We start from the raw sequence: 15,614 nt of genomic DNA, 5'->3' as shown, positions 1-15,614 counted from the left end.
TCTTGAGGACTGGACTTGGGCACCCCTGTCTTAAATGATAGCCCCCAGCAGTTAGCTTCTAGATGTTAGTCCCAAATGGTTAGTTCTTAGATGCCAGCATTCAGCTGTGAGCTCCTAGTTGCTAGTGCCTAGCCATTAGCGGCTTGCCCCTGGAAGTTAGCACCTAGATGTTAACTTTTAAATGTTAATGCCTAGCTGTTAGCGCCCAGCGACTAACTATTAGATGTTAGCTCAAAGATCATAGCGCCATCGCCTAGATGTTAGCGCCCGGCCGTTAGGTGCTAGATGTTAACTCCTCTTTGAAGCAGCAAGTCAGGCTTTATGGGGAAAAAAGACCTTTATCAAAGAGTAATGGGATGACTGCAGTGTAAACATTAGCCCCCCCGCCACACACACTCACACTGACATTCATTCATTCATTCATTCATTCATTGTGCTTCGGGTTCTGTTTGAGACCAGAACAAAAGTCCACATCAGTCAGAGTCTCTGTCGACCGTCAGGAAGCAGAAAGAAGAGGGTGGGGCTGTGGGGTGGGGTGTAGTGGTCCGAGCCAATCAGCGCGGGGAGAAGCCTGTTGCTAAGCCACTGCCGACCACCTGTGTCATGTCCCAGATCTGCGGAGATGGACATGGTCAGAGTTAGGACAGCTGGACAGGACATCCAAAGGGACTTTTTTTATTCCAACTTTATTTACAAAACATTAAAACACAGGAAAGAAATGATGGAGCTAAAGCTGCAGCTAGGAGATCTTTCACAGCTTCTCCTCTTGGGCTGGTCAGAAGGAACCAGAAAGATGTTTGGACCTTTTAGTCCAAACTGGGATTCTGATGCATTAGAAAAAGTCCAGTGAAACCAGAACGGCCTGCTGGTCGTCCAGTCAGAGTGCTGCAGCCATTTCTACTCTGAACCCGGAGAATTTTCAGATTCAGATCACTGACTAGAACACTGACGTTTGATATTCTGAATGTGACCCGATGAGGACGAGTCAGAACCGGGTTGAAGCTCATTTCATTCATTTCTGAGGAGAGCAAAGACCCAGAGGAGACGCTTCAGCTTCATCTAAGACAGAATCCAACTTCCAACCAGACCGGGGGAACATTTTCTAAGGATTGAGACAGCAGTGAAAGAAAAGCTCTGACCTTAACGATGCGGTCGCTTCCACAGGTGACCATCAGGCCTCTGGACGGGTCCATGTCCATGCGGGCGATGCTGTGTTTCCCCTCGTGGAAGGTGGCCAGCGGCGCCCGACTGCAGCACAGACACACAGCGACAGCTTTTTATCAGGATGCCCCGAGGGAAGCCTGGCAGTATTTTGAGAAGGCCGACACTAACTCTTCCTCTTTGATGGAGTCGAAGCAGGCGTCGCACACGCGCACCGGGAACTCGAAGCCCATGATTGGGAAGGTGGAGCGTTTGGAGCTGCATTTCCCGCACACCGCCTTCCCACACTTCCTGCAGTGGTGCTGCAAACAGAACACATGGATGCATGAGCAAGGCTCAAAAGGGGGACAACAACCCTCCCCCTCTGGGGACAGTACCTGTCTCAGTCCCAGGGTCTTAGTGTCCCACATCTGCTTGATGTTCCAGAAGAATGGCTGCTCACACTTCTGACAGGAGTCGCTGTCCAACCACTGCGGCGCCTGTGGAACAAGCAGGACTAGATGACCTGGCGCTGCATCATCAAACCATTCAAAGCTGCAGCAGGGATGCAGACCTCCTCTCTGCGGGCGTCCATGTTCCACACCGCGATGCCGCCGTCGGCCGAGCAGGACAGCAGCTGCCTGGTGAACTGGAGGAAACGCAGCGCCTGGACGCGCTCGCTGAGGGACACGGAGGAGAGCGGCGGTTAAAACTCATTCCTAATGACCCGCCCACCGCGGCTCCTGTTACCACCACAACCAACTCCGCCCCCGGAGGGAACCTTGGAGGAAAACAATCAGGAACCTTGATGGAGGAGTGCCCTTTAGTTCTGAGCAGCAGCGCTGACCCAGAATCAGCCGTCCTGGAGGGGGTGCTATGCTAGTCAGCTCATTAAAAACATCTATTTCTTTACAAGATCAACCTATGAAGAATTTACTGCCATCTAGTGGTTAAATGGCTGAATGCTTCTATTTACAGACGGTCCAGCTGACGGGAAAAACAAGGAAGTACAGATAAGGACCCGACAAAGTCAGCAGAGAAAAACATAAAGCAACAGACAGAAGAAGCTCAGATGATTCTGCTCAAGTCTGAACCGAGTCTGCAAATCCTCCACAGAACCTCTCTGGGAGCCCTGGGAGACCTGTGACTGGAGGAGACCTGTGACTGGAGGAGACCTGTGACTGGAAGAGACCTGTGACTGGAGGAGACCTGTGACTGGAGGAGACCTGTGACTGGAAGAGACCTGTGACTGGAAGAGACCTGTGACTGGAAGAGACCTGTGACTGGAGGAGACCTGTGACTGGAGGAGACCTGTGACTGGAAGAGACCTGTGACTGGAAGAGACCTGTGACTGGAAGAGACCTGTGACTGGAAGAGACCTGTGACTGGAGGAGACCTGGAGTTTCCTCTCATGTCCTTGAAGGATCTTCTGCACCAAAGCAGGTTGGACCCTGAGTCGCTCCTGAGGGCAGCAGAGGACTTACTGATGTCCCTGGAGAAGCAGAGTCCGTCCCTTCCGGCCCCCGATGTCCCACATGATGATGCTGTGGTCCGAGGCCCCTGAGAACAGCAGCCTTTGGACCGGGTCCCACCACAGGGCTCCTATGCTTCCTGCAATACCAGAAAGATCCAGTTAGAACTGGTTAAAGGAATAGTACACCCAAAACATGATTAGCCTTCATTTTCTACTCACCCCCATGCTGAACAACACTCTGGAGTACTTTTTTGATATCTCAAATGCATCTGGAGATCTGGGAGGCTTCTTGCTGTCTGCTGACATTCAAATAATGGAGGTCTATGGCGCCCGAGGCAGAAAGGTCCATAAAAGTCCACAAAAAACGTGTCAATATTCCTCCATACTGCTCGTCCAATGTATTCCAAGTGTCCTGAGTGGGTAGCGTCCATAATTTACTCGAAACGAAGTCATTTAGAATGTTTTTAGAGCATAAACAGTAGTGTATAGGATTTCCTGAAAGCGCGCGCATGCACGTTCACGACGCTACGGAAGCCGGCAGACCAAACCAGATGAAAGTGCGCATTCAGCGTCTGCTCTGCCGATAATGCAAGCGTAGAAGAAGAAATGTGCTGTTTACCTGTGCAAAGAAAGAAACAACGAAAGAAAAATGTCTGAGGACTTCAGTGTTGAGGAAGAGCATGAGTTCTTTGCCGAGCTGAATGCGCACTTTCATCTGGTTTGGTCTGCCGCGGTTTCCGTAGACTCGTGAACGCGCTTTCAGGAAATCCTATACACTACTGTTTATGCTCTAAAAACATTCTAAATGACTTCGTTTCGAGTAAATTCTGGACGCTACCCACTCAGGACACTTGGAGTACATTGGACGAGCAGTATGGAGGAATATTGACACGTTTTTTGTGGACTTTTATGGACCTTTCTGCCTCGGGCGCCATAGACGTCCATTATTTGAATGTCAGCAGACAACAAGAAGCCTCCCAGATCTCCAGATGCATTTGAGATATCAAAAAAGTACTCCAGAGTGTTGTTCAGCATGGGGGGGGAGTAGAAAATGAAGGCTAATCATGTTTTGGGTGTACTATTCCTTTAACAGAGAGAGAATCAGTCGAACTGGCTCCCCCCAGTGTTCACAGGGAGAACTGCACTCATCCAGCTAACAAAACCAAAAACCCCCTGAGGAAAAAATAGCACCTCTCCCTGAGCCCCTCCCTCTCCCTGGCCCCTCCCTCTAATAGGTCAAGTCAAAGGTTGAGCGTCTGATGGAGGCTGCAGTCGTTGATCTTACCTTCGTGGCCCTTCAGCGTGGTGACGGTGGAGTACGTCTGCTTCTCCAGTTTCAGCAGAGTGATCTGTCCAGAGTAATCTCCCACGAAGACGTGCTGCGTGTCGTGGTCGTATCTGAGTGAGGAGTCAGGGCCTGAACCAGTTCTAACCAGTTAACTGCTGCTGACACTCTGAATGGAAGGATACTGCAGGCAGGACGCCCAGGAGCTGAAGTAGTGTCGCCCCAGCATGCTGCCGCTCTGGGTGCACATCCAGCTGACGCTCTTGTCGTGTCCCGTGCTGACCAGCCACTCGCTGTCCAGGGAGAACGCCATGTCCGACACGCGGTTCTGGTGGGCTGCAGGAGAACCGTCAAACATTCTCATGGATGAATACATCAAGGCCGGATGGTTCTGACCCAGTTCTGCTGGGACCCAGTACCAAAGCCTAGCAGCAGAACTACAGATTAAAAACACCAAACATTCGATTCTTTGAGGGAGACCGGCTTCTGCTGGGACACCTATATCAGCGTCTCCATAGTTACACAAGAGATCAAAGGAAAGATTAATGCTTTAGATTTTAACTACTTTAGCGAGACCGAACCGATCCCAGCGTTCTCCTTAGAGGAACCGGGCCGATCCCCGCGATCTCCTTAGAGGAACCGAACCGATCCCCGCGCTCTCCTTAGAGGAACCGAACCGATCCCAGCGTTCTCCTTAGAGGAACCGGGCCGATCCCCGCGATCTCCTTAGAGGAACCGAACCGATCCCCGCGCTCTCCTTAGAGGAACCGAACCGATCCCCGCGCTCTCCTTAGAGGAACCGAACCGATCCCAGCGTTCTCCTTAGAGGAACCGAACCGATCCCCGCGCTCTCCTTAGAGGAACCGAACCGATCCCCGCGATCTCCTTAGAGGAACCGAACCGATCCCCGCGATCTCCTTAGAGGAACCGAACCGATCCCCGCGCTCTCCTTAGAGGAACCGAACCGATCCCCGCGCTCTCCTTTAGAGGAACCGGGATCCCATAAAGGACCTACAACACATAGAACCCGGGATCCCATAAAGGACCTACAACACATAGAACCCGGGATCCCATAAAGGACCTACAACACATAGAACCCGGGATCCCATAAAGGACCTACAACACATAGAACCCGGGATCCCATAAAGGACCTACAACACATAGAACCCGGGATCCCATAAAGGACCTACAACACATAGAACCCGGGATCCCATAAAGGACCTACAACACATAGAACCCGGGATCCCATAAAGGACCTACAACACATAGAACCCGGGATCCCATAAAGGACCTACAACACATAGAACCCGGGATCCCATAAAGGACCTACAACACATAGAACCCGGGATCCCATAAAGGACCTACAACACATAGAACCCGGGATCCCATAAAGGACCTACAACACATAGAACCCGGGATCCCATAAAGGACCTACAACACATAGAACCCGGGATCCCATAAAGGAGCTACAACACATAGAACCCCGGATCCCATAAAGGACCTACAACACATAGAACCCCGGATCCCATAAAGGACCTACAACACATAGAACCCGGGATCCCATAAAGGACCTACAACACATAGAACCCGGGATCCCATAAAGGACCTACAACACATAGAACCCGGGATCCCATAAAGGACCTACAACACATAGAACCCGGGATCCCATAAAGGACCTACAACACATAGAACCCGGGATCCCATAAAGGACCTACAACACATAGAACCCGGGATCCCATAAAGGACCTACAACACATAGAACCCGGGATCCCATAAAGGACCTACAACACATAGAACCCGGGATCCCATAAAGGACCTACAACACATAGAACCCCGGATCCCATAAAGGACCTAGAACACATAGAACCCGGGATCCCATAAAGGACCTAGAACACATAGAACCCGGGATCCAATAAAGGACCTAGAACACATAGAACCCGGGATCCAATAAAGGACCTAGAACACATAGAACCCGGGATCCCATAAAGGACCTACAACACATAGAACCCGGGATCCCATAAAGGACCTACAACACATAGAACCCGGGATCCCATAAAGGACCTACAACACATAGAACCCGGGATCCCATAAAGGACCTACAACACATAGAACCCGGGATCCCATAAAGGACCTACAACACATAGAACCCCGGATCCCATAAAGGACCTAGAACACATAGAACCCCGGATCCCATAAAGGACCTAGAACACATAGAACCCGGGATCCAATAAAGGACCTAGAACACATAGAACCCGGGATCCAATAAAGGACCTAGAACACATAGAACCCGGGATCCAATAAAGGACCTAGAACACATAGAACCCGGGATCCCATAAAGGACCTAGAACACATAGAACCCGGGATCCCATAAAGGACCTAGAACACATAGAACCCGGGATCCAATAAAGGACCTAGAACACATAGAACCCGGGATCCAATAAAGGACCTAGAACACATAGAAACCGGGATCCAATAAAGGACCTAGAACACATAGAACCCGGGATCCAATAAAGGACCTAGAACACATAGAACCCGGGATCCAATAAAGGACCTAGAACACATAGAACCCCGGATCCCATAAAGGACCTACAACACATAGAACCCCGGATCCCATAAAGGACCTAGAACACATAGAACCCGGGATCCCATAAAGGACCTAGAACACATAGAACCCCGGATCCCATAAAGGACCTAGAACACATAGAACCCCGGATCCCATAAAGGACCTAGAACACATAGAACCCGGGATCCCATAAAGGACCTAGAACACATAGAACCCCGGATCCCATAAAGGACCTAGAACACATAGAACCCCGGATCCCATAAAGGACCTAGAACACATAGAACCCCGGATCCCATAAGGGACCTACAACACATAGAACCCGGGATCCCATAAGGGACCTACAACACATAGAACCCGGGATCCCATAAAGGACCTACAACACATAGAACCCGGGATCCCATAAAGGACCTACAACACATAGAACCCGGGATCCCATAAAGGACCTACAACACATAGAACCCGGGATCCCATAAGGGACCTACAACACATAGAACCCCGGATCCCATAAAGGACCTAGAACACATAGAACCCGGGATCCCATAAAGGACCTAGAACACATAGAACCCCGGATCCCATAAAGGACCTAGAACACATAGAACCCCGGATCCCATAAAGGACCTACAACACATAGAACCCGGGATCCCATAAGGGACCTACAACACATAGAACCCGGGATCCCATAAAGGACCTAGAACACATAGAACCCGGGATCCCATAAAGGACCTACAACACATAGAACCCCGGATCCCATAAAGGACCTAGAACACATAGAACCCGGGATCCCATAAAGGACCTAGAACACATAGAACCCCGGATCCCATAAAGGACCTAGAACACATAGAACCCCGGATCCCATAAAGGACCTAGAACACATAGAACCCCGGATCCCATAAAGGACCTACAACACATAGAACCCGGGATCCCATAAAGGACCTAGAACACATAGAACCCGGGATCCCATAAAGGACCTACAACACATAGAACCCGGGATCCCATAAAGGACCTACAACACATAGAACCCCGGATCCCATAAAGGACCTAGAACACATAGAACCCGGGATCCCATAAAGGACCTAGAACACATAGAACCCCGGATCCCATAAAGGACCTAGAACACATAGAACCCGGGATCCCATAAAGGACCTAGAACACATAGAACCCGGGATCCCATAAAGGACCTAGAACACATAGAACCCCGGATCCCATAAAGGACCTAGAACACATAGAACCCGGGATCCCATAAAGGACCTAGAACACATAGAACCCGGGATCCCATAAAGGACCTACAACACATAGAACCCGGGATCCCATAAAGGACCTAGAACACATAGAACCCCGGATCCCATAAAGGACCTAGAACACATAGAACCCGGGATCCCATAAAGGACCTAGAACACATAGAACCCGGGATCCCATAAAGGACCTAGAACACATAGAACCCGGGATCCAATAAAGGACCTAGAACACATAGAACCCGGGATCCAATAAAGGACCTAGAACACATAGAACCCGGGATCCAATAAAGGACCTAGAACACATAGAACCCGGGATCCCATAAAGGACCTAGAACACATAGAACCCGGGATCCCATAAAGGACCTACAACACATAGAACCCGGGATCCCATAAAGGACCTAGAACACATAGAACCCGGGATCCAATAAAGGACCTACAACACATAGAACCCGGGATCCAATAAAGGACCTACAACACATAGAAACCAGGATCCCATAAAGGACCTAGAACACATAGAACCCCCGGATCCCATAAAGGACCTACAACACATAGAACCCGGGATCCCATAAAGGACCTAGAACACATAGAACCCGGGATCCAATAAAGGACCTACAACACATAGAACCCGGGATCCAATAAAGGACCTACAACACATAGAACCCCGGATCCCATAAAGGACCTACAACACATAGAACCCGGGATCCAATAAAGGACCTACAACACATAGAACCCCGGATCCCATAAAGGACCTACAACACATAGAACCCCGGATCCCATAAAGGACCTAGAACACATAGAACCCGGGATCCCATAAAGGACCTACAACACATAGAACCCGGGATCCCATAAAGGACCTAGAACACATAGAACCCCGGATCCCATAAAGGACCTAGAACACATAGAACCCGGGATCCCATAAAGGACCTAGAACACATAGAACCCGGGATCCAATAAAGGACCTAGAACACATAGAACCCGGGATCCAATAAAGGACCTAGAACACATAGAACCCGGGATCCAATAAAGGACCTAGAACACATAGAACCCGGGATCCAATAAAGGACCTAGAACACATAGAACCCGGGATCCCATAAAGGACCTAGAACACATAGAACCCGGGATCCCATAAAGGACCTACAACACATAGAACCCGGGATCCCATAAAGGACCTAGAACACATAGAACCCGGGATCCAATAAAGGACCTACAACACATAGAACCCGGGATCCAATAAAGGACCTACAACACATAGAAACCAGGATCCCATAAAGGACCTAGAACACATAGAACCCCGGATCCCATAAAGGACCTACAACACATAGAACCCGGGATCCCATAAAGGACCTAGAACACATAGAACCCGGGATCCAATAAAGGACCTACAACACATAGAACCCGGGATCCAATAAAGGACCTACAACACATAGAACCCCGGATCCCATAAAGGACCTACAACACATAGAACCCGGGATCCAATAAAGGACCTACAACACATAGAACCCGGGATCCAATAAAGGACCTACAACACATAGAACCCCGGATCCCATAAAGGACCTACAACACATAGAACCCGGGATCCCATAAAGGACCTAGAACACATAGAACCCGGGATCCAATAAAGGACCTACAACACATAGAAACCAGGATCCCATAAAGGACCTAGAACACATAGAACCCGGGATCCAATAAAGGACCTACAACACATAGAAACCAGGATCCCATAAAGGACCTAGAACACATAGAACCCCGGATCCCATAAAGGACCTACAACACATAGAACCCCGGATCCCATAAAGGACCTAGAACACATAGAACCCGGGATCCCATAAAGGACCTACAACACATAGAACCCGGGATCCCATAAAGGACCTAGAACACATAGAACCCGGGATCCCATAAAGGACCTAGAACACATAGAACCCGGGATCCCATAAAGGACCTACAACACATAGAACCCCGGATCCCATAAAGGACCTACAACACATAGAACCCGGGATCCCATAAAGGACCTACAACACATAGAACCCGGGATCCCATAAAGGACCTACAACACATAGAACCCGGGATCCCATAAAGGACCTAGAACACATAGAACCCGGGATCCAATAAAGGACCTACAACACATAGAAACCAGGATCCCATAAAGGACCTAGAACACATAGAACCCCGGATCCCATAAAGGACCTACAACACATAGAACCCCGGATCCCATAAAGGACCTAGAACACATAGAACCCGGGATCCCATAAAGGACCTACAACACATAGAACCCGGGATCCCATAAAGGACCTAGAACACATAGAACCCGGGATCCCATAAAGGACCTAGAACACATAGAACCCGGGATCCCATAAAGGACCTAGAACACATAGAACCCAGTCACTGCAGAGAAACTTCAGGGATGTCAGTGTGTTCTGAGGGGGGGGGGGGATTGATTATTTATTTTAGGTTTAGTTTAGATCTTAGGAAGGAGAAACGTTTCTGCAGCAGAGTCTCCCTGCGACCTGCTGCATCATCAGACCTTCTGACGTCTGCCTGTCCTCCAGGTCCAGCAGGACGTCCCCCACCTGTCCTCCAGGTCCAGCAGGACGTCCCCCACCTGTCCCCCAGGTCCAGCAGGACGTCCCCCACCTGTCCTCCAGGTCCAGCTGGAAGGCCCCCACCTGTCCCCCAGGTCCAGCAGGACGTCCCCCACCTGTCCTCCAGGTCCAGCTGGAAGGCCCCCACCTGTCCCCCAGGTCCAGCAGGACGTCCCCCACCTGTCCTCCAGGTCCAGCAGGACGTCCCCCACCTGTCCCCCAGGTCCAGCAGGACGTCCCCCACCTGTCCTCCAGGTCCAGCTGGAAGGCCCCCACCTGTCCCCCAGGTCCAGCAGGACGTCCCCCACCTGTCCCCCAGGTCCAGCAGGACGTCCCCCACCTGTCCTCCAGGTCCAGCAGGACGTCCCCCACCTGTCCTCCAGGTCCAGCAGGACGTCCCCCACCTGTCCTCACCTGGGTAGGTTTTAACGTGGTTCATCTTGTTGAAATCTTCAGAGATGAGAAACTCCTGCAGCGAGAATAAAACAACCAAATCAGACCGAACCAACCGACCCCCCCCCCAGCAGAGAAGGAGCTCACTCACCACCACCGCCCCGTTGTCCTGGCCTATGAAGATGCGCCTGCTGTCATGATGGTAGGACATGCTGGAACACGGCGCTTGGGGGCAGAAATGATGGCGGGTTAGCGTCCAATGCGGGGCCACTAGGGGTCACATGGCGGCCATACTTACAGGACACTGTGTGGAAGATGCTGGGCCAGTACTGACCGCTGTCCCTTTTCAGCCACACCCGGATGGTTCTGAAAGTATGGAAAAAGAACCAGTTTAACTGACGGCACCTGAAGGGGGCAGGGAACGTGATGCGTTCAGGTGCCGATTAACTAACTGCAGCCCTATAGACCAGAACTAGGAGGAACCAGTAGAGATCTGTAGAAAAATAGCTTAGAATAGAAAAGAACAGAAAATCCCTTTAATGACCCTCAATGGGGAAATTGTGGGGTTTTCAGGAGCAAAAACATTGTGGACCTTAGAAAAGTGTTTATTAAAAAACAGCATAAGTGAGTTAATAAAATAAACAAATAAAACACTGGTCTGTTTTTACAATATAAATATTGTGCGTCTGGAACCAATAAATAATAAACAGCTGAGAACATTTTCCCAGTAAAGATGCTGGCTAGCTGTGGAGGAAGGAGGAGACATTGTCCCCAGTTTGACCATCTGTGTTCCCCACAGGGACAGACAGGGGACAGGTTGGGAGGGCTGCTCCCACCCTCACCTGGTATCAACATGAGGACCAGTAAATAGACCGAGCCCACTAGCTGCGGCTAGCTGGAGCCTGCCGGGTTTACCTGTCCTCGCTGACCGTGATCACTCCGTCCTCCTTCGGTATCAAAACGGCCGCGTTGACGGTGTCCGAGTGTCCCTCGATCTTGTTGAGGAGGACCGGCCGAGCCGCCTGGGGCCTGGAGTGGATCTCTGCCGCCATGTTTCTCCCAGCGAGCACCAATGTTTTCCTCCAGCAGAGGAGGATCAGCTGACACCCAGAGCCGTTAGAGGATTACCGGAATGAACGCAAGGTGGCGCCAGCGGGAAATACCGAAATTATCGCGAGAACGACCCAGACGAGAACCCGCCAAATGCCGCAACTATCGCGAGAACGTCCCAAACGAGAACCCGAGAAACAGCTGAGGAGCAAACCTGTAGCAGATGTTTCTATCTGGCTGCTTCCTGGACAGAAATCTGACCTGCAGCTTCTTATGTTTTACTTCAGAATAAAGATCAAGGCTATTTGTGCATGTCCGTCTGATGACGTCACTAAGTGTTGATCTCTAAATGTGAGGATAAACTGTATGTGTGGAAAGCAGCAGAACAAGCAGAGGTGGATCATGCATCATATTTAGCCTTTTATGCTAATTTTAATTTGAACCTCACTGGTCATTTCAGGGAACATGATTCCTTCTATCAATTAATTAATCAATTGATTGATTACATTTAGCCTTTTATGCTAAGGCTATTTTTACTTTAAACTTTGATGGAACATGATTCCTTCTATCAGTTAATTGATTAATCAATTGATTGATTATATTTAGCCTTTTATGCTAAGGCTATTTTTACTTTAAACTTTGATGGAACATGATTCCTTCTATCAGTTAATTGATTAATCAATTGATTGATTATATTTAGCCTTTTATGCTAAGGCTATTTTTACTTTAAACTTTGATGGAACATGATTCCTTCTATCAGTTAATTAATTAATCAATTGATTGATTACATTTAGCCTTTTATGCTAAGGCTATTTTTACTTTAAACTTTGAGGGAACATGATTCCTTTTGCAGGAAGATCCGCTGCAGACAAACACATTTATGACAGAGTGAGACCTCTGTATCTACAACCTTTCTTGGTCTGTTTGTTCTCATCTTAAGGGACCAATCTAGATATGTACTTCTATATCTGCATGGCGATGGTGTTTACTCTACATTTATATAGTTTACAATGTTTAAAGGTCAACTGACCCCACAGCCCATGGAGGGGCCCATAGAGGGGCCATGGAGGGACCCATAAAGTGGTCCATGGAGGGGCCCATAGAGGGGCCATGGAGGGTCCCATAAAGTGGTCCATGGAGGGGCCCATAAAGTGGTCCATGGAGGGGCCCATAGAGGGGCCATGGAGGGACCCATAAAGTGGTCCATGGAGGGGCCCATAAAGTGGTCCATGGAGGGGCCCATAGAGGGGCCCATAAAGGGGTCCATGGAGGAGCCCATAGAGGGACCATGGAGGGACCCATAAAGTGGGCCATGGAGGGACCCATAAAGTGGTCCATGGAGGGGCCCATAAAGTGGGCCATGGAGGGACCCATAGAGGGTCCATGGAGGGACCCATAAAGTGGTCCATGGAGGGGCCCATAGAGGGGCCATGGAGGGGCCCATAAAGTGGTCCATGGAGGGGCCTATAAAGTGGTCCATGGAGGGGCCCATAGAGGGGCCCATGGAGGGGCCTATAAAGTGGTCCATGGAGGGGCCCATAGAGGGGCCCATAAAGGGGTCCATGGAGGAGCCTATAAAGTGGTCCATAGAGGGGCCCATAAAGGGGTCCATGGAGGAGCCCATAGAGGGACCATGGAGGGACCCATAAAGTGGTCCATGGAGGAGCCTATAAAGTGGGCCATGGAGGAGCCCATAGAGGGACCATGGAGGGACCCATAAAGTGGTCCATGGAGGGGCCTATAAAGTGGTCCATGGAGGAGCCCATAGAGGGACCATGGAGGGACCCATAAAGTGGTCCATGGAGGGGCCCATAGAGGGACCATGGAGGGACCCATAAAGTGGTCCATGGAGGGGCCTATAAAGTGGTCCATGGAGGAGCCCATAGAGGGACCATGGAGGGACCCATAAAGTGGTCCATGGAGGGGCCTTTAAAGTGGGCCATGGAGGGACCCATAAAGTGGGCCATGGAGGGGCCCATAAAGTGGGCCATGGAGGGGCCCATAGAGGGACCATGGAGGGACCCATAAAGTGGTCCATGGAGGGGCCTATAAAGTGGGCCATGGAGGAGCCCATAGAGGGACCATGGAGGGACCCATAAAGTGGTCCATGGAGGGGCCTATAAAGTGGTCCATGGAGGAGCCCATAGAGGGACCATGGAGGGACCCATAAAGTGGTCCATGGAGGGGCCTTTAAAGTGGGCCATGGAGGGACCCATAAAGTGGGCCATGGAGGGGCCCATAAAGTGGGCCATGGAGGGGCCCATAAAGTGGGCCATGGAGGGGCCCATAAAGTGGGCAATGGAGGGACCCATAGAGGGGCCATGGAGGGACCCATAAAGTGGTCCATGGAGGGACCCATAAAGTGGTCCATAGAGGGGCCCATAAAGGGGTCCATAGAGGGGCCATGGAGGGACCCATAAAGTGGGCCATGGAGGAACCCATAAAGTGGTCCATAGAGGGGCCAATAAAGGGGTCCATGGAGGAGCCCATAGAGGGGTCAATGAAGGGGCCCATAAAGGGGTCCATGGAGGAGCCCATAGAGGGACCATGGAGGGACCCATAAAGTGGTCCATGGAGGGGCCCATAAAGTGGGCCATGGAGGGGCCCATAAAGTGGGCCATGGAGGGGCCCATAGAGGGGCCATGGAGGAGCCATGGAGGAGCCCATAGAGGGGCCATGGAGGGACCCATAGAGGGGCCATGGAGGGACCCATAAAGTGGGCCATGGAGGGGCCCATAAAGGGGTCCATGGAGGAGCCTATAAAGTGGTCCATAGAGGGGCCCATAAAGGGGTCCATGGAGGAGCCCATAGAGGGACCATGGAGGGACCCATAAAGTGGTCCATGGAGGAGCCTATAAAGTGGGCCATGGAGGAGCCCATGGAGGGACCCATAAAGTGGTCCATGGAGGGGCCTATAAAGTGGTCCATGGAGGAGCCCATAGAGGGACCATGGAGGGACCCATAAAGTGGTCCATGGAGGGGCCTTTAAAGTGGGCCATGGAGGGACCCATAAAGTGGGCCATGGAGGGGCCCATAAAGTGGGCCATGGAGGGGCCCATAAAGTGGTCCATGGAGGGGCCCATAAAGTGGGCAATGGAGGGACCCATAGAGGGGCCATGGAGGGACCCATAAAGTGGTCCATGGAGGGACCCATAAAGTGGTCCATGGAGGGGCCCATAAAGTGGGCCATGGAGGGGCCCATAAAGTGGGCCATGGAGGGGCCCATAGAGGGGCCATGGAGGAGCCCATAGAGGGGCCATGGAGGGACCCATAGAGGGGCCATGGAGGGACCCATAGAGGGGCCATGGAGGGACCCATAAAGTGGGCCATGGAGGGGCCCATAAAGTGGGCCATGGAGGGGCCCATAAAGTGGTCCATGGAGGGGCCCATAAAGTGGGCAATGGAGGGACCCATAGAGGGGCCATGGAGGGACCCATAAAGTGGTCCATGGAGGGACCCATAAAGTGGTCCATAGAGGGGCCCATAAAGGGGTCCATAGAGGGGCCATGGAGGGACCCATAAAGTGGGCCATGGAGGGACCCATAAAGTGGTCCATAGAGGGGCCAATAAAGGGGTCCATGGAGGAGCCCATAGAGGGGTCAATGAAGGGGCCAATAGAGGGGTCCATGGAGGGGCCAATAGAGGGGTCAATGGAGGGGCCAATGGAGGGGCCATGGAGGGACCCATAAAGTGGTCCATGGAGGGGCCCATAGAGGGGTCAATGAAGGGGCCAATAGAGGGGTCCATGGAGGGGCCAATAGAGGGGTCAATGGAGGGGCCATGGAGGGACCCATAAAGTGGTCCATGGAGGGGCCCATAGAGGGGTCAATGAAGGGGCCAATAGAGGGGTCCATGGAGGGGCCAATAGAGGGGTCAATGGAGGGGCCATGGAGGG

At 51.3% G+C, this 15,614-nt stretch overlaps 1 protein-coding gene across 1 annotated transcript; it reads right to left on the bottom strand.

The window, feature by feature from the left end:
* Positions 1–318: 318 nt before the first annotated feature.
* wdfy1 (WD repeat and FYVE domain containing 1) lies at positions 319–11,800 on the bottom strand. The gene is made up of 12 exons (XM_038273133.1): positions 11,585–11,800; positions 10,968–11,035; positions 10,821–10,894; positions 10,691–10,745; positions 4,085–4,235; positions 3,900–4,012; positions 2,625–2,751; positions 1,715–1,820; positions 1,539–1,640; positions 1,333–1,463; positions 1,140–1,248; positions 319–614 (listed from the first exon to the last, which is right to left on the bottom strand). Exons 1-12 carry the CDS (start codon positions 11,719–11,721, stop codon positions 555–557), a joined length of 1,233 nt encoding a protein of 410 aa, XP_038129061.1. The 5' UTR covers positions 11,722–11,800; the 3' UTR covers positions 319–554.
* Between the last annotated feature and the right edge of the window lie 3,814 nt (positions 11,801–15,614).

Source organism: Cyprinodon tularosa, unplaced genomic scaffold (assembly GCF_016077235.1).
Source record: "Cyprinodon tularosa strain WSP-4 unplaced genomic scaffold, ASM1607723v1 ctg859, whole genome shotgun sequence".
Taxonomy (NCBI): Eukaryota; Metazoa; Chordata; class Actinopteri; order Cyprinodontiformes; family Cyprinodontidae; genus Cyprinodon; species Cyprinodon tularosa.
The sequence above is the reverse complement of the archived record's forward strand: the minus strand, read 5'-3'. Positions and strand labels throughout refer to the sequence as shown.